The 10,775-nt window shown below is 42.1% G+C and overlaps 2 protein-coding genes across 2 annotated transcripts; one reads left to right on the plus strand and one right to left on the minus strand.

The window, feature by feature from the left end:
* Positions 1-410: 410 nt before the first annotated feature.
* On the plus strand, positions 411-4,430 carry LOC109509375 (protein LEG1 homolog). Its single transcript, XM_019859236.1, has 8 exons — positions 411-878; positions 1,875-1,961; positions 2,036-2,109; positions 3,160-3,264; positions 3,345-3,463; positions 3,794-3,935; positions 4,061-4,157; positions 4,227-4,430. Exons 1-8 carry the CDS (start codon positions 578-580, stop codon positions 4,376-4,378), a joined length of 1,077 nt encoding a protein of 358 aa, XP_019714795.1. The 5' UTR covers positions 411-577; the 3' UTR covers positions 4,379-4,430.
* Positions 4,431-5,759: 1,329 nt separating this feature from the next.
* chga (chromogranin A) lies at positions 5,760-9,212 on the minus strand. Its single transcript, XM_019859554.1, has 8 exons — positions 8,963-9,212; positions 8,828-8,877; positions 8,301-8,394; positions 7,550-7,618; positions 7,291-7,380; positions 6,849-7,013; positions 6,365-6,639; positions 5,760-6,205 (listed from the first exon to the last, which is right to left on the minus strand). The coding sequence occupies exons 1-8, from the start codon at positions 9,000-9,002 to the stop codon at positions 6,122-6,124; spliced, it is 867 nt and encodes a 288-aa protein (XP_019715113.1). The 5' UTR covers positions 9,003-9,212; the 3' UTR covers positions 5,760-6,121.
* Positions 9,213-10,775: the final 1,563 nt, after the last annotated feature.

Consider the following 10,775-nt stretch of genomic DNA (forward strand, 5'->3'; position numbering starts at 1 on the left):
CATGGAATTATAAACGACGCAGTCGGATTTTGAGAAAATTGAATGCTTTTAGGTGCGCCTTATAGTGCGGGAAATACGGTATATAGTATTGATCTTACCTTTTAAATGATTTTCAAATTACATTGCTACATTTCAGAATTGTTCACTATGTGCCAAACCACTGCGTTGTTTTGAAGTGAGCTGCTATCCACAACAGGATAGAGTAACTTCATCGACAATGAAGCATTTCTTGTTCTACTGATAACAGTGGCAACATTAGCGCCGTAAGTAAATGTAAAAAAGAAAAAATTAGTTCATCACTTCAAACAAATCTGCCCGTGCCAGAGCAATAGAGTTGGTCTGACTGGTTCAGGCTCATACAGTGCAGACTGTCCAATACTGTCGAACGCAATGATCTTGATGCTTTTGTCCAAACATCCCTTATCTCGCCGTCAGGTCGACTGACCCGCACATCACGTGGACTAACAGCTGGGAAAACGCCAGCGAGCTCAGTACAAAAGCCCAGAGGTTGCGTCATGAGCTTCAGTTCAGCGTCCTCCGCTCTCGACTCCTTCCATCCTTCCCCCTTTCTCCAGCCATGGAACGTCTCACGGCCTCCCGCCTCCTCCTTCTGGCCGTGGCGGCATCCGTGGCCTACTCAGCCGTCATCCTGGACAACGGCGCGCCCATCATGTGGGCCCAGGCGGCGGCGCGGGTGAGCGAACTGCCCGTGCAGAATAACATCCTGACGCCCAACCCGTGGAACTTCACGCACCGCATGAGCTTCTACCGGCTGATGATCGCCGCCACCGATCCCTTCATGGGCTGCATGGGCACCGGTGCTACCGAGAGTCCCATCTGGGGCCTCGCCCTGCAGTTCGGATGGATGCTGACTTCAGGTGGGATGACAAGGAGGATCCTACTTTGGCAGTCCAAAAACGTGACCTGGTATCAGCAAGGCATCAGGCGGACCCACTTGTGGAACCATCGTGGAGACTCGATTCAGAGGGCACATAACTTTGCAGTTCATTGTTGAAACATTTCAACTGATTAGTTGGAATACTCGCTAAAATCTTGTCCTGAATCATTCCCTCGCTAGCCGACCCAAAGTCTAGATCGGGTACCTTCGAATGGCAGGCTGCGGGCCGGACCGAGTCAAGGTCACATAAACAGCAATTGGCCTCGGGATCATATGAGACCTTGAGCGAGTGTACAATGGTAAACCTTTTGGCGATCACATGACCTTAATGAGCCAATCAAACCGTTTGTTTACTGCAAGAGATTGGCCCGATTGTTTACGCAGTTAGCTTGTTGACACGAACGTTTTAAAAATCAATGGAAGGTCTAGGACTTTCTCTTTTTTAATTATTATTATTATTATTCCAGAAACCAGCGTGAAAACATTTTCCCTGGCCTTTATAAAAAGAGGAATTGTTAAGCGGCACTTCCAAACCAAACTTCCCTTAGCCGAACATATCCACTTGAAGTCTGAGGCCAGAAAACGCCAAGATAAGCAAACTGAGAAACCAGTCGGGTAGCGCTACATGATTGACAGCCCAACAAAGAGCGGCTGAATGTTCGCTCCGGATAACATTGATTTTGGGGCAATGTCAGCAAATATTTAGGGCTCTATTTTCGCATACAGCGCATTTGTGCCCGGGCACAAACGTCTGCGGCTCCTGCGCCTTGTCGTCGGCCGTGAGGGTGGACCGTTCAGTTGCTCTTTTCACATGAGCTGATGAGGCCTTGATTCAATGAGAGGCGAAACTTCATCCAAGACAACGCCAACAGTCAAACTGCTTGATTGATTAAATCCCTGAGTATGTACGCTAGACAACCTCAATAAAGAAAGCTGAATTTCTGGATTCCGCCAACATGACATTTATCACTGCCAGGCCGTCTCGCCGACCCAACCGGAGCCACAACTTGTGGGCTGGAGACCGGAGATGCCATGTGCATTTCTCCCCAGAGCTGGTGGGGCTGTAAGTACGGAAGTGTTGTGCACTATTCCAAATAAAAAGCACCCAAATAATAAATGGTCTTCTTGGTTGTCTAGGCGTGAACCATTTTGTGACTGTGTTGCCCTTCCTGTCTGCTGCTCAGCAGGGAATCTTCGGACAAGGAGTCCAGGTACGCGATGAACTCTGACAAACTTGGACACCACGTCACGCCAATGTGGAACCCCGGTCCTCATGTGGGCTGTCACATCTGAATACAGTGATACCTCTACTTACGAATGTCTCTTCATGTGAAATTTTCAAGTTACGAAATGCCTCAACAGGAAAATATTGCCTCTTGTTACGAAAGAAATTTCAAGATACGAAAGATAAAAATACAGTATGGTCTGCGACTTGCAGCTCCGAGTTTCCTGAACGCAACATACTTATAGCTTCTGTGCCATTGGCTATTACCTGGCATCTTCCTGGCATCCCATTGGTTTACCCTTGTGTGATGTCTATTGTATGTGTCTATGTGTGTAGGTAGATAAATAGATAGATATGTGTCTATGTAGCGTCCTCGTCATTCGCCCCTCGGGCCATGAGGCGTTCCGTAAATGTGAATCACGCAGAAAAAGTGTTCACCAGTCCGGCAATCGCTCACAATGCTGATGTTTGCCTTGGACATTTTCGAAAGATTGTTAAAAGCCGGCAAAAACAAACGTCCTTGGATCAGTTCTTGACAAAACGCAGGCAAAAAAAAAAACACTTCTGAGGGAGAAAAAGAGGGTAAAAAACGATGAGGATGCAGTTAAAAGTTAAATGACCATCATTGTTATTCTTTAGTCTTTGTTTTTTTACATTACGCACAACTCTAATTTATTGTGCAATAATCTAATTGTAGCATGTATTTGTTTCATATTTTGATGCATTTTTACGCTTTAGAAAACATATATGTCTGAATTTTGGGGAGCTCGGAACGGATTAGGGCATTTACATGAAAACGCGTCTCGACTTCCAAATTTTCTAGGTAAGAAATTTTCTTCAAGAACCAATTAATTTCTTAAGTAGAGGTACCACCGTACTCCACGCTGCTTCTTGCTCTTCCACTTTGCTCTCTGATAATGAGGCCACTCTCAATCTTTGCACGCTTCAAACTGTATAATTTACTGTTCAGTCAATAAATTGACTTTAAAAATGAACTTTAAGTACGGAGCGTCATTACTTTTTCCATCTCGGTCAGGTCCAGATGCAGGCACCTGAAGGTTCAGAAGGCTACTGCACCACCTACACCGACTGCTCAACCAGCTACCCTAATGTGATGATGAAGTGGGACGCCTTCTTCCAGGTATGAAGCACATGTGTGACTGCAAGCCTGCATTGTGGGGTGGAGGGGTCTCACTTGGTGGTCTCTCTGCATGTCCGAAGGGCCTTAATGCCTCCACAAACGCCCCCCTGCCCGAGAACGAGAAGAAAGATTCCATCCTCGGCCTCTACTGGGACGCCCACATGGCTTCACTGCAAGCTGCCGCGGCCTGCAGAGCCAAGTAAACACTTTTCTTCTTCTGCTCGACATGAGCCGACAAAGCATGGCTTAGACCTACAAAATCATAAATGCTCTTATAGCTTGTACTCCTTGCAGCAGATTTTTTTTTTTTTTTTTACTTTCACGACACAAGAACTAATAAATATAATGAAGTCAAACAAGCAAGGCTTTGACGCCATCTTGTCCCATCCAAGAGCATAAGACAGTGAATGGGTGAGTTTTTCAGCAAATAACGGAGCAGAGGTTCCCTGAAAAATCTGCAAGTAGGCAACTCTTGCACACAACGTAAAGAAACGCTGACTCCACTTCTGTATTTTTCCCTGACATGCAGACAGAGACACTATTCCGCCCCTGAGGTGAACTTCGCCTTCAGCTGGCTGAACTCGGCCGAGTATGTGGCCGCCGCCAATTTCCAGTCCTCCTTGGAGAAATCTGCCGTGTTCCTCGCGCCTTTGCCGGGACGCGTGCTACAGGTTAGGGTTGGGGTGGAGTAGAGTTACTCTCATTTCTTCCATTCTGCATGCGATGTATAACATTCACATTTTTTTTTTTTTTTAACTGGGGTTTTTTTGCTTGTTTTTCTAATTTGACTTGAAAGGTGGGTGACCAAGCACCCAACATAGCTGACATGACTCCGGAGGAGAACCACATCCTGTCCGTCTTCAGCTGGATGACGTACATGAACACCTTCACAGGTAAGCACTTTCAATCAAAGTATATGCAGAGGTGGTTTGCGATACGAATGACCAACGACGTTGTTGCAGGCGGCGCTCTGGTGCGCATGTGGCGCAGCATCATGTGCTCGGCGGCCATGCGAGAGAAGGGCAGAGAGATGCTGGAGCAGCTCCTTCTCAATCCCGGCTTTGCCAAAGACACCTTCTTTTCCATCATTACCAGCATGGGCACAAGCTGCTGAGGGGAAGCACAGCCACTGCAACTCGGCTTGCGCATCATGTGACTATTTTTTTTCTTGTATTAATAAAAAAATAAAAAAATTAAAAAAAAAAAAACGTGCATCACCCAGATACAAGTACATAATTCTTTTACCAGGCAGTGAAAATATTAAGTCCGATAAGTGTGTGGTGTTATTATTAACATAATGGAGTTGGCATTACGTCTTTTTTTTTTTTTTTTTTGCTTTTCATTTTGTCACAAGGAGTCTTCCAAATTTCAATTTAAAACAACAATCTAAAATGTATATCTTTTTAAAAGTAAGACTGTAATTTATATGCACTGGACCCTCGTATATGAGCAATTGCAACGTCTTATTCATTGAAAAGGCTTCTTATTAAATGACCATGTGTTGTAGAAAATCATTCATTTTCATTTATGCCTATATGGCGAAATATTAGGTTAATATTTGAAACAATGTTATGCTCATTAAAAACGACAACAGCAACAACAACAAATTGTCAAGTTCAATTCCATTACATTTCAGGCTTCCTTAATTTATAGTCATTTCATTCGAGGACGAATTTAAAACGTTTTATCGTCTTACCTTGATTTGTGCTGTCTTTCACTTCACCTGTAATAGTCATCTCATTAGAGGTCGAATTTAATAAAACGTTTATCGTCTTACCTTAACTTGTGCAGTCTTTCACTTTCCTTGTAAAATTTCTCATTTTATTATTATTATTATTTTTGGAACTTCAAAAGTCTCTCCGTCTTAAATAGACGAGAAACTCTCCATGAGTTGTTTTATTTTCATGCCCCCGCTGTTTAGTCGGAGGAAGCCAAAGAAACGAACTAGCTGGCTAGCTTGCTAGCAAATGTCTGCCTTGAAGAGCGGCATGAACATGAACCTGTGTGCTCTCGTGCGCCCCCTTCAGTGTGGGTGCCAGTTTTACAATTAATATTTTAATGCTACACAATAGAAAGGTACTTCATGAATAGATTTATCAACCTTAACTGTATTTTACTTCCTCTTATAATGCAATTATTGTTGATATTAAATATATATTTCATCATTTTTTATAGTTTATAGTTAATACAAAGTTTAGAGTCCAAATTTCAGTTCCCACAGTTTCTGATTTTGAATTTCATTGGTGTTCTTTGAGTAAAATTAATATCTTCGTTTTAGTGCATTGCATAACTCCCAAATTGAAAAAAAAAACAACAACAAAACAAATTTTGATATTGACTACAGAGCGCTTATTTTCAGAAACAAATAGTCAACCTACACAATATGTTGCTATGCCTTTTCAGTCCCTTGACTTTCTCGCAGAGTGTGTATTCAATGGCCTTACTTGTGATATTTTTCTTGTAAAAATGTTCAACTTAAAAATATAACAATCTGCTTGGCAGTGTTGACATGTCACTTTTATTGCAGTCGTTCCTACTATGCAAATATGATTGCACAGCCACTGAGATAACTGAATTAAAAAGAAAAAAAGTTTTGTTTTACAATTCAATGCCTTCACAATCGGTAGAAAATGTTCACTTTTTGCCTTTGTGTTCAAATCATCGACAAAATAGGATAGATGAAACAAAAGGTGAATAATGAAGACAATGGAACACAATAGAAGAAAATTTCCGAAACATGTCAGCAACGTGAAGGTCACGAGGAAGGTCATAGGAGAAACCTTCGCGGCCTCCCCGTTTTTCTTTTTTTGGAGGAAGAAGATGAAGCAGTTTGTGGAAGGAGGACGTGACGTCAAGCTCAGCCTCGCCGCAGCTGGTGAAGTTTCTGGGACACGTTCTCCAGCTCAGACTCAATGGCGGCGAGGCTTTCTACCTCATGGTCCTGATGACATCACAATAACACAGAAAATCAGGAGACAAAACACATGCAACATTTCACATCGTGCCTTAACGTTTAACAATGTCACAAAATGTCTTCTATTTTTTTTTTCCCCACTTGACGTGAGCGTCGGCAAATCTGGTCGCAGCGTCTTCATCTTACCTCCGACTTCCTCGCGGCACTGCCATCCTCCTCCTCCGGCGTCCTGCGAGCGATCATCTGCAGCTCCTTCTCCTCCGGACTGCGGTTCCTCTTCCTCTGAACCTCCTCTTCCTCCGAGACCTCCTTGGAATGATGGAGGGCTTCTTCCTCCCCCTCTTCCTCCGCACTTCCGGATTTCTTCCCGAGCAGAAAACCTTTGCTCCTCTTCTTCATTCCCTCCTCTTCCTTCTCCTCCTCTTCAGGGACAGTTCGTCTCTGTTCTTCTGATGTCCATACTGAAACGTGAAATGTTCACAGCCTTTAATATGTTTATGATCGTGGTAGTCTCGTGTGCAACCTTTTGACCTTTTCCGCAAAATGTACTACTTAGCTTAATGTACGTTCTTTTTAATTTGTGTCGATGGACGGCGTGTCCATCAATGACTTTCGAAGCGCTTGGCTTAATCGGACATCATTTTTTGCCTGTAAAATATGTTACCATTACCTTTATTGTCCTCTTCTTCACGCTCGTCATCGTCCTCCCTCTTCTCGTCTTGTCCTCCCTTGTCCGCCTCCTCCTCCTCCTCCTCATCCTCTTTCGACCTCCTTGGTTCCTGGGACACGATGGAGCGCTCACCAGAGCCTCCGAGTGCGTTCAGCATGGACCCATCTTAAGGGAAATTCAATTGACTACGATAAGAGATTGATTTTTGCAGTCAAGCCGGTTCTCCGAAAGTGCTTTGGCAGAGATGACTTGCAGCTCTACGTGCCCGTGGAGTGCATTTCAGCCATAGGAAATTGTATTAGGTACGACAATGACTATTATATTAATTGCATGTATTATTCCTTTATGATGTTTTAGTATTAGCATTGTTGCAACGTCAAGGTTAGGTTAAAAAAAAAAGGTACAGGCAAATAAATCCCAACATTAATTTTCAGGAGCTCACCTGGGACACCGTCTGCATTTTGAGAAGCTCGCATCTCATGATGCGGTGCAATGGCGCCTCCTCCAGGCGGCCGGGCTCTCTCATCACCACCTGGGCCAGGGATTAGATTAGATTAGATTAGATTAGATTAGATTAGATATCCTTTATTTGTCCCACACTGGGGAAATTTACAGCCTTCAGCAGCAAGTGTCAAACTCATTTTTTGTATCAACTGAAGCCTGCATGATCAATTTGCAATTATTAAAAAAAAAAAACGTACCCTGGGTGGCGACGTCCTGCAGCTCCTTCAGGAAATTGGAGTGTCGAAGGAGTGTCAGGAGGTGGTCGTCTTGGAGGGGCACACGCACACACATGCACAGGTAAAAGCACATCATCAAGGTAACATGCAACTTCATCTTTCCTTCCTGTTGGAGATTCTTTTTTTTTATTTTTACCCAGCATGCAATTGCACCAACCAATCCATTATCCACATGGAAGTACGCCAAGCAGTGCTCGCACCAGAGCACAGCCATCATTACTCAAGTCAACTCGAGAGTGACGACGCATGATCGGGGCAGTGAGGACATATACCTCACCTCAAGTAGATACCCCAATCTACATTTTATATTTCATACAGAGTAGTATGAAATACATCTAGATTTTCCTCAATAGTAGCCAACTATTGTGCGCATTTGTTTTAATAGGTCAACTTTTTCAGGCACAATGGCAAATATTTTACCCCTTAACGTTGCAATTATCATTCAGTTTTGTCAAAATATATATTTTAAATAAATTATTCGATTAATAATTGTACATTTTTTATAATAATGAAATCATTTATTTTTGCCAACATATGCTAATTTAATTGTAAATTGCTAATGTAAATTGGTGCACAAATATTTGGAGTGCCTACGGACGAAGAAGAAGCCGATCAAAAGATGATTCAGTAACACCATAAAGAAAACCATGATGATACATCTTACGGAGTTTTATCAGAATTAATAAACAGACAATAAAATAAAATAAAATACCAGTCCTGAGTGTGTGCAGACATTCCTGGCTGACAGGGAGATGGCGTGGCCTGGACAGCACATCCACGAGTGCCTCCACCACGCATTTCATCACCTAAAGGCGACACAAAAATGTTTAATCGATGCATGAAAATAAATACACATAGAGTGAGTGAGTGAGTGAGTGAGTGTGTGTGTGTGTGTGTGTGTGTGTGTGTGTGTGTGTGTGTGTGTGTGTCGAAAAAAAATCAAGGTTCAATCTGGTTAATTGTTCTCCCTTTAATACAGAGATGACCCCCCCCCCCGGCGGACAATTCACTTAATGGATTTGTGTGTGATTTTGCGTGTGTTTGTGTTGCCGTGTGTTGGTTACACCCACAGGAGGCCCGAACATTAGGTACACTTGCGCCTTCCAACTACAGTGTAGGCACAACGACAAACATTGTTCAATAATCAATACAAGGAAACTGAAAAGTTGTACCTAATGAAGTGGCCACCTCGTGTCCACTTCAGGTACGTGAATATAATTGAAATTTTGCATTTCCTACCTTGACGTCGTCATGCTCCAGCATACTCTGAGTCACCGGCAACGGCAAAACTGTCACAAAAATGGTTCAAATGAGTAAGATTTAAGTGATGTATTTCAAATATGATAACGTGCAATTTAAAACATCTTCTCTCACCGCTTTTGAAGAGGATAGTCAGAGTCAGCAACGCGATCATGTTTGAAGAAAGAAAAAAAATGTCTCCGGGAGTAGACGCTTATTTTATCAAATTGGATCAAAAAATATTTGATAAGTTACGGACACATTTCGGCGGCGTTTGTGTTAATATTCAACCGTCCTTCAGCGGGGATGGAGCCGGCGTCCGGATTCTTTGCCTCCAGACCGACCCTTCAACAGATAACCGTCACCGCTCTCCCTTTATAATGAAGACGCTGAGCCGGAAGTGACGTTATGCCAGTTGCGTTGCACCTGCACGTTCTACCATCTTGGTCAGGGCATAGACAGTTACCGAGTGTAAAGCTTTGAGATGAGAACGGAGATTTTTTAAATATGGATTTATTATACCATCAAACATTTCCACATAAAAAGAATGTTAGCTCAGGCCTAAACAAAAAACAGTGTTAGTTAGAAAATATATATCTGTGAAGAAATGTATCGCTGTCAAGTAATGGGGATGATTTCAGCCAATCAGAAGGAAGAAAAAACACTGCTTGAAAAGGGCACAACGAACAAACAAATCTGCGTTTACAACCACTTCCTAACTAAATAAGAAATGTAGAAATGTAATTGAAAAAGTGTGTCAAAGAAAATTGTTTGAAGCCACCACTCACACAACTTGGTTTTGTTTCCTACTGAATTTAAAAAAATTTTAGATAAAATTTTGTTGTTGTTGTTCATCATCATCATTATTTTTATGTAACATGTCTCTTGTCAACACTGATGAACACTTTCATAAAATGACAAAGGAGAATGAGAGTGATGATTATTCATTGGGTTACAAGACAAAGCAGCATGAATGAATCACAAAATACATTTGTTGACACAGAGGCCATTTTGTCTCCATTGGTGCGTCCAAGTGTCCAGTAAGCATCAGGCCTGATTGGTTAGTGACATGAAAAGGAAGCTGTTTGCTCAGCCTCAAACATCAACAGAGCACCCGAGTGTCCCTTGTTGAGCTTGAATTTGTTTTATTTTTTCTTCCCCGCGAACAATAAAAGGCCACCTCACCCATGTTTACCCTGCATGAGGCAACGGGGCCCTTTTGTTTAAACATGAATAACGTTTTCTTTGAAGCTCATAATGAGACCTCTATGTAAGCCAGCAGGCACAATGAGCTCAACAATACGGTTGCAGGTGCACCACGTATAGAGTGAGAATCAGACATGCGATGATAAATCTCACATTTACAATAAATAGCTATTGCTCCACAAAAAAGCAACTCAAGACCAGTTTACAAAACAGACTGCATACAGTTTCTATATATTCTGCGAAACAAACTACCTTGATGTAGAAGCTCTTCTACAGAGGGCTATAAATATAGACTAAAGGACAATTATAATAATAACAAGGTATTTAAACTTTGCGTATTTACAAAGGCAAACCTTGGCTTAATGCTAACACACAATGCAAAATTACATAGGCAGGCTAACAAAACTAGCATTGATGTTGCGGTATAAGTATAAACCTTTCAACAACTATGCAGTATTTGAACACAAGCGTGATACAAAAAGTTTCATTGTTTTACATTATGTTACTACTGTATATCTTTCTAAAGTATAATATTGTGGAGTGCTATTTTTCATATTAAAGGATAGTTGTTTGGTTGTGTTCTTTGGTTCTGTCTCTCCTTGACCATTATTATTTCTCAATAGGATTCAATGCAGTACAGTGTTTACATATATATATATATATATATATATATATATATACACACACACACACACACACACACACACACACACACACACACACACACACACACACACACACA

The sequence above is a fragment of the Hippocampus comes genome, unplaced genomic scaffold (genome assembly GCF_001891065.2).
Source record: "Hippocampus comes isolate QL1 unplaced genomic scaffold, H_comes_QL1_v1.1 scaffold164, whole genome shotgun sequence".
Lineage (NCBI taxonomy): Eukaryota > Metazoa > Chordata > Actinopteri > Syngnathiformes > Syngnathidae > Hippocampus > Hippocampus comes.

What these genes read in the sequence shown, in the direction of transcription:
- LOC109509375 (XM_019859236.1), top strand. Translation starts at nt 578, where the DNA reads ATGGAACGTCTCACGGCCTCCCGCCTCCTCCTTCTGGCCGTGGCGGCA. An exon ending in TCTTCGGACAAGGAGTCCAG is followed by an intron (nt 2,110 to 3,159) that starts GTACGCGATGAA and finishes CATCTCGGTCAG; the next exon opens with GTCCAGATGCAGGCACCTGA. An exon ending in GTACATGAACACCTTCACAG is followed by an intron (nt 4,158 to 4,226) that starts GTAAGCACTTTC and finishes ACGTTGTTGCAG; the next exon opens with GCGGCGCTCTGGTGCGCATG.
- chga (XM_019859554.1), bottom strand. Translation starts at nt 9,002, where the DNA reads ATGATCGCGTTGCTGACTCTGACTATCCTCTTCAAAAGCG. An exon ending in AAATGCAGACGGTGTCCCAG is followed by an intron (nt 7,014 to 7,290) that starts GTGAGCTCCTGA and finishes ATTTCCCTTAAG; the next exon opens with ATGGGTCCATGCTGAACGCA. An exon ending in TGAAGAAGAGGACAATAAAG is followed by an intron (nt 6,640 to 6,848) that starts GTAATGGTAACA and finishes TTCACGTTTCAG; the next exon opens with TATGGACATCAGAAGAACAG.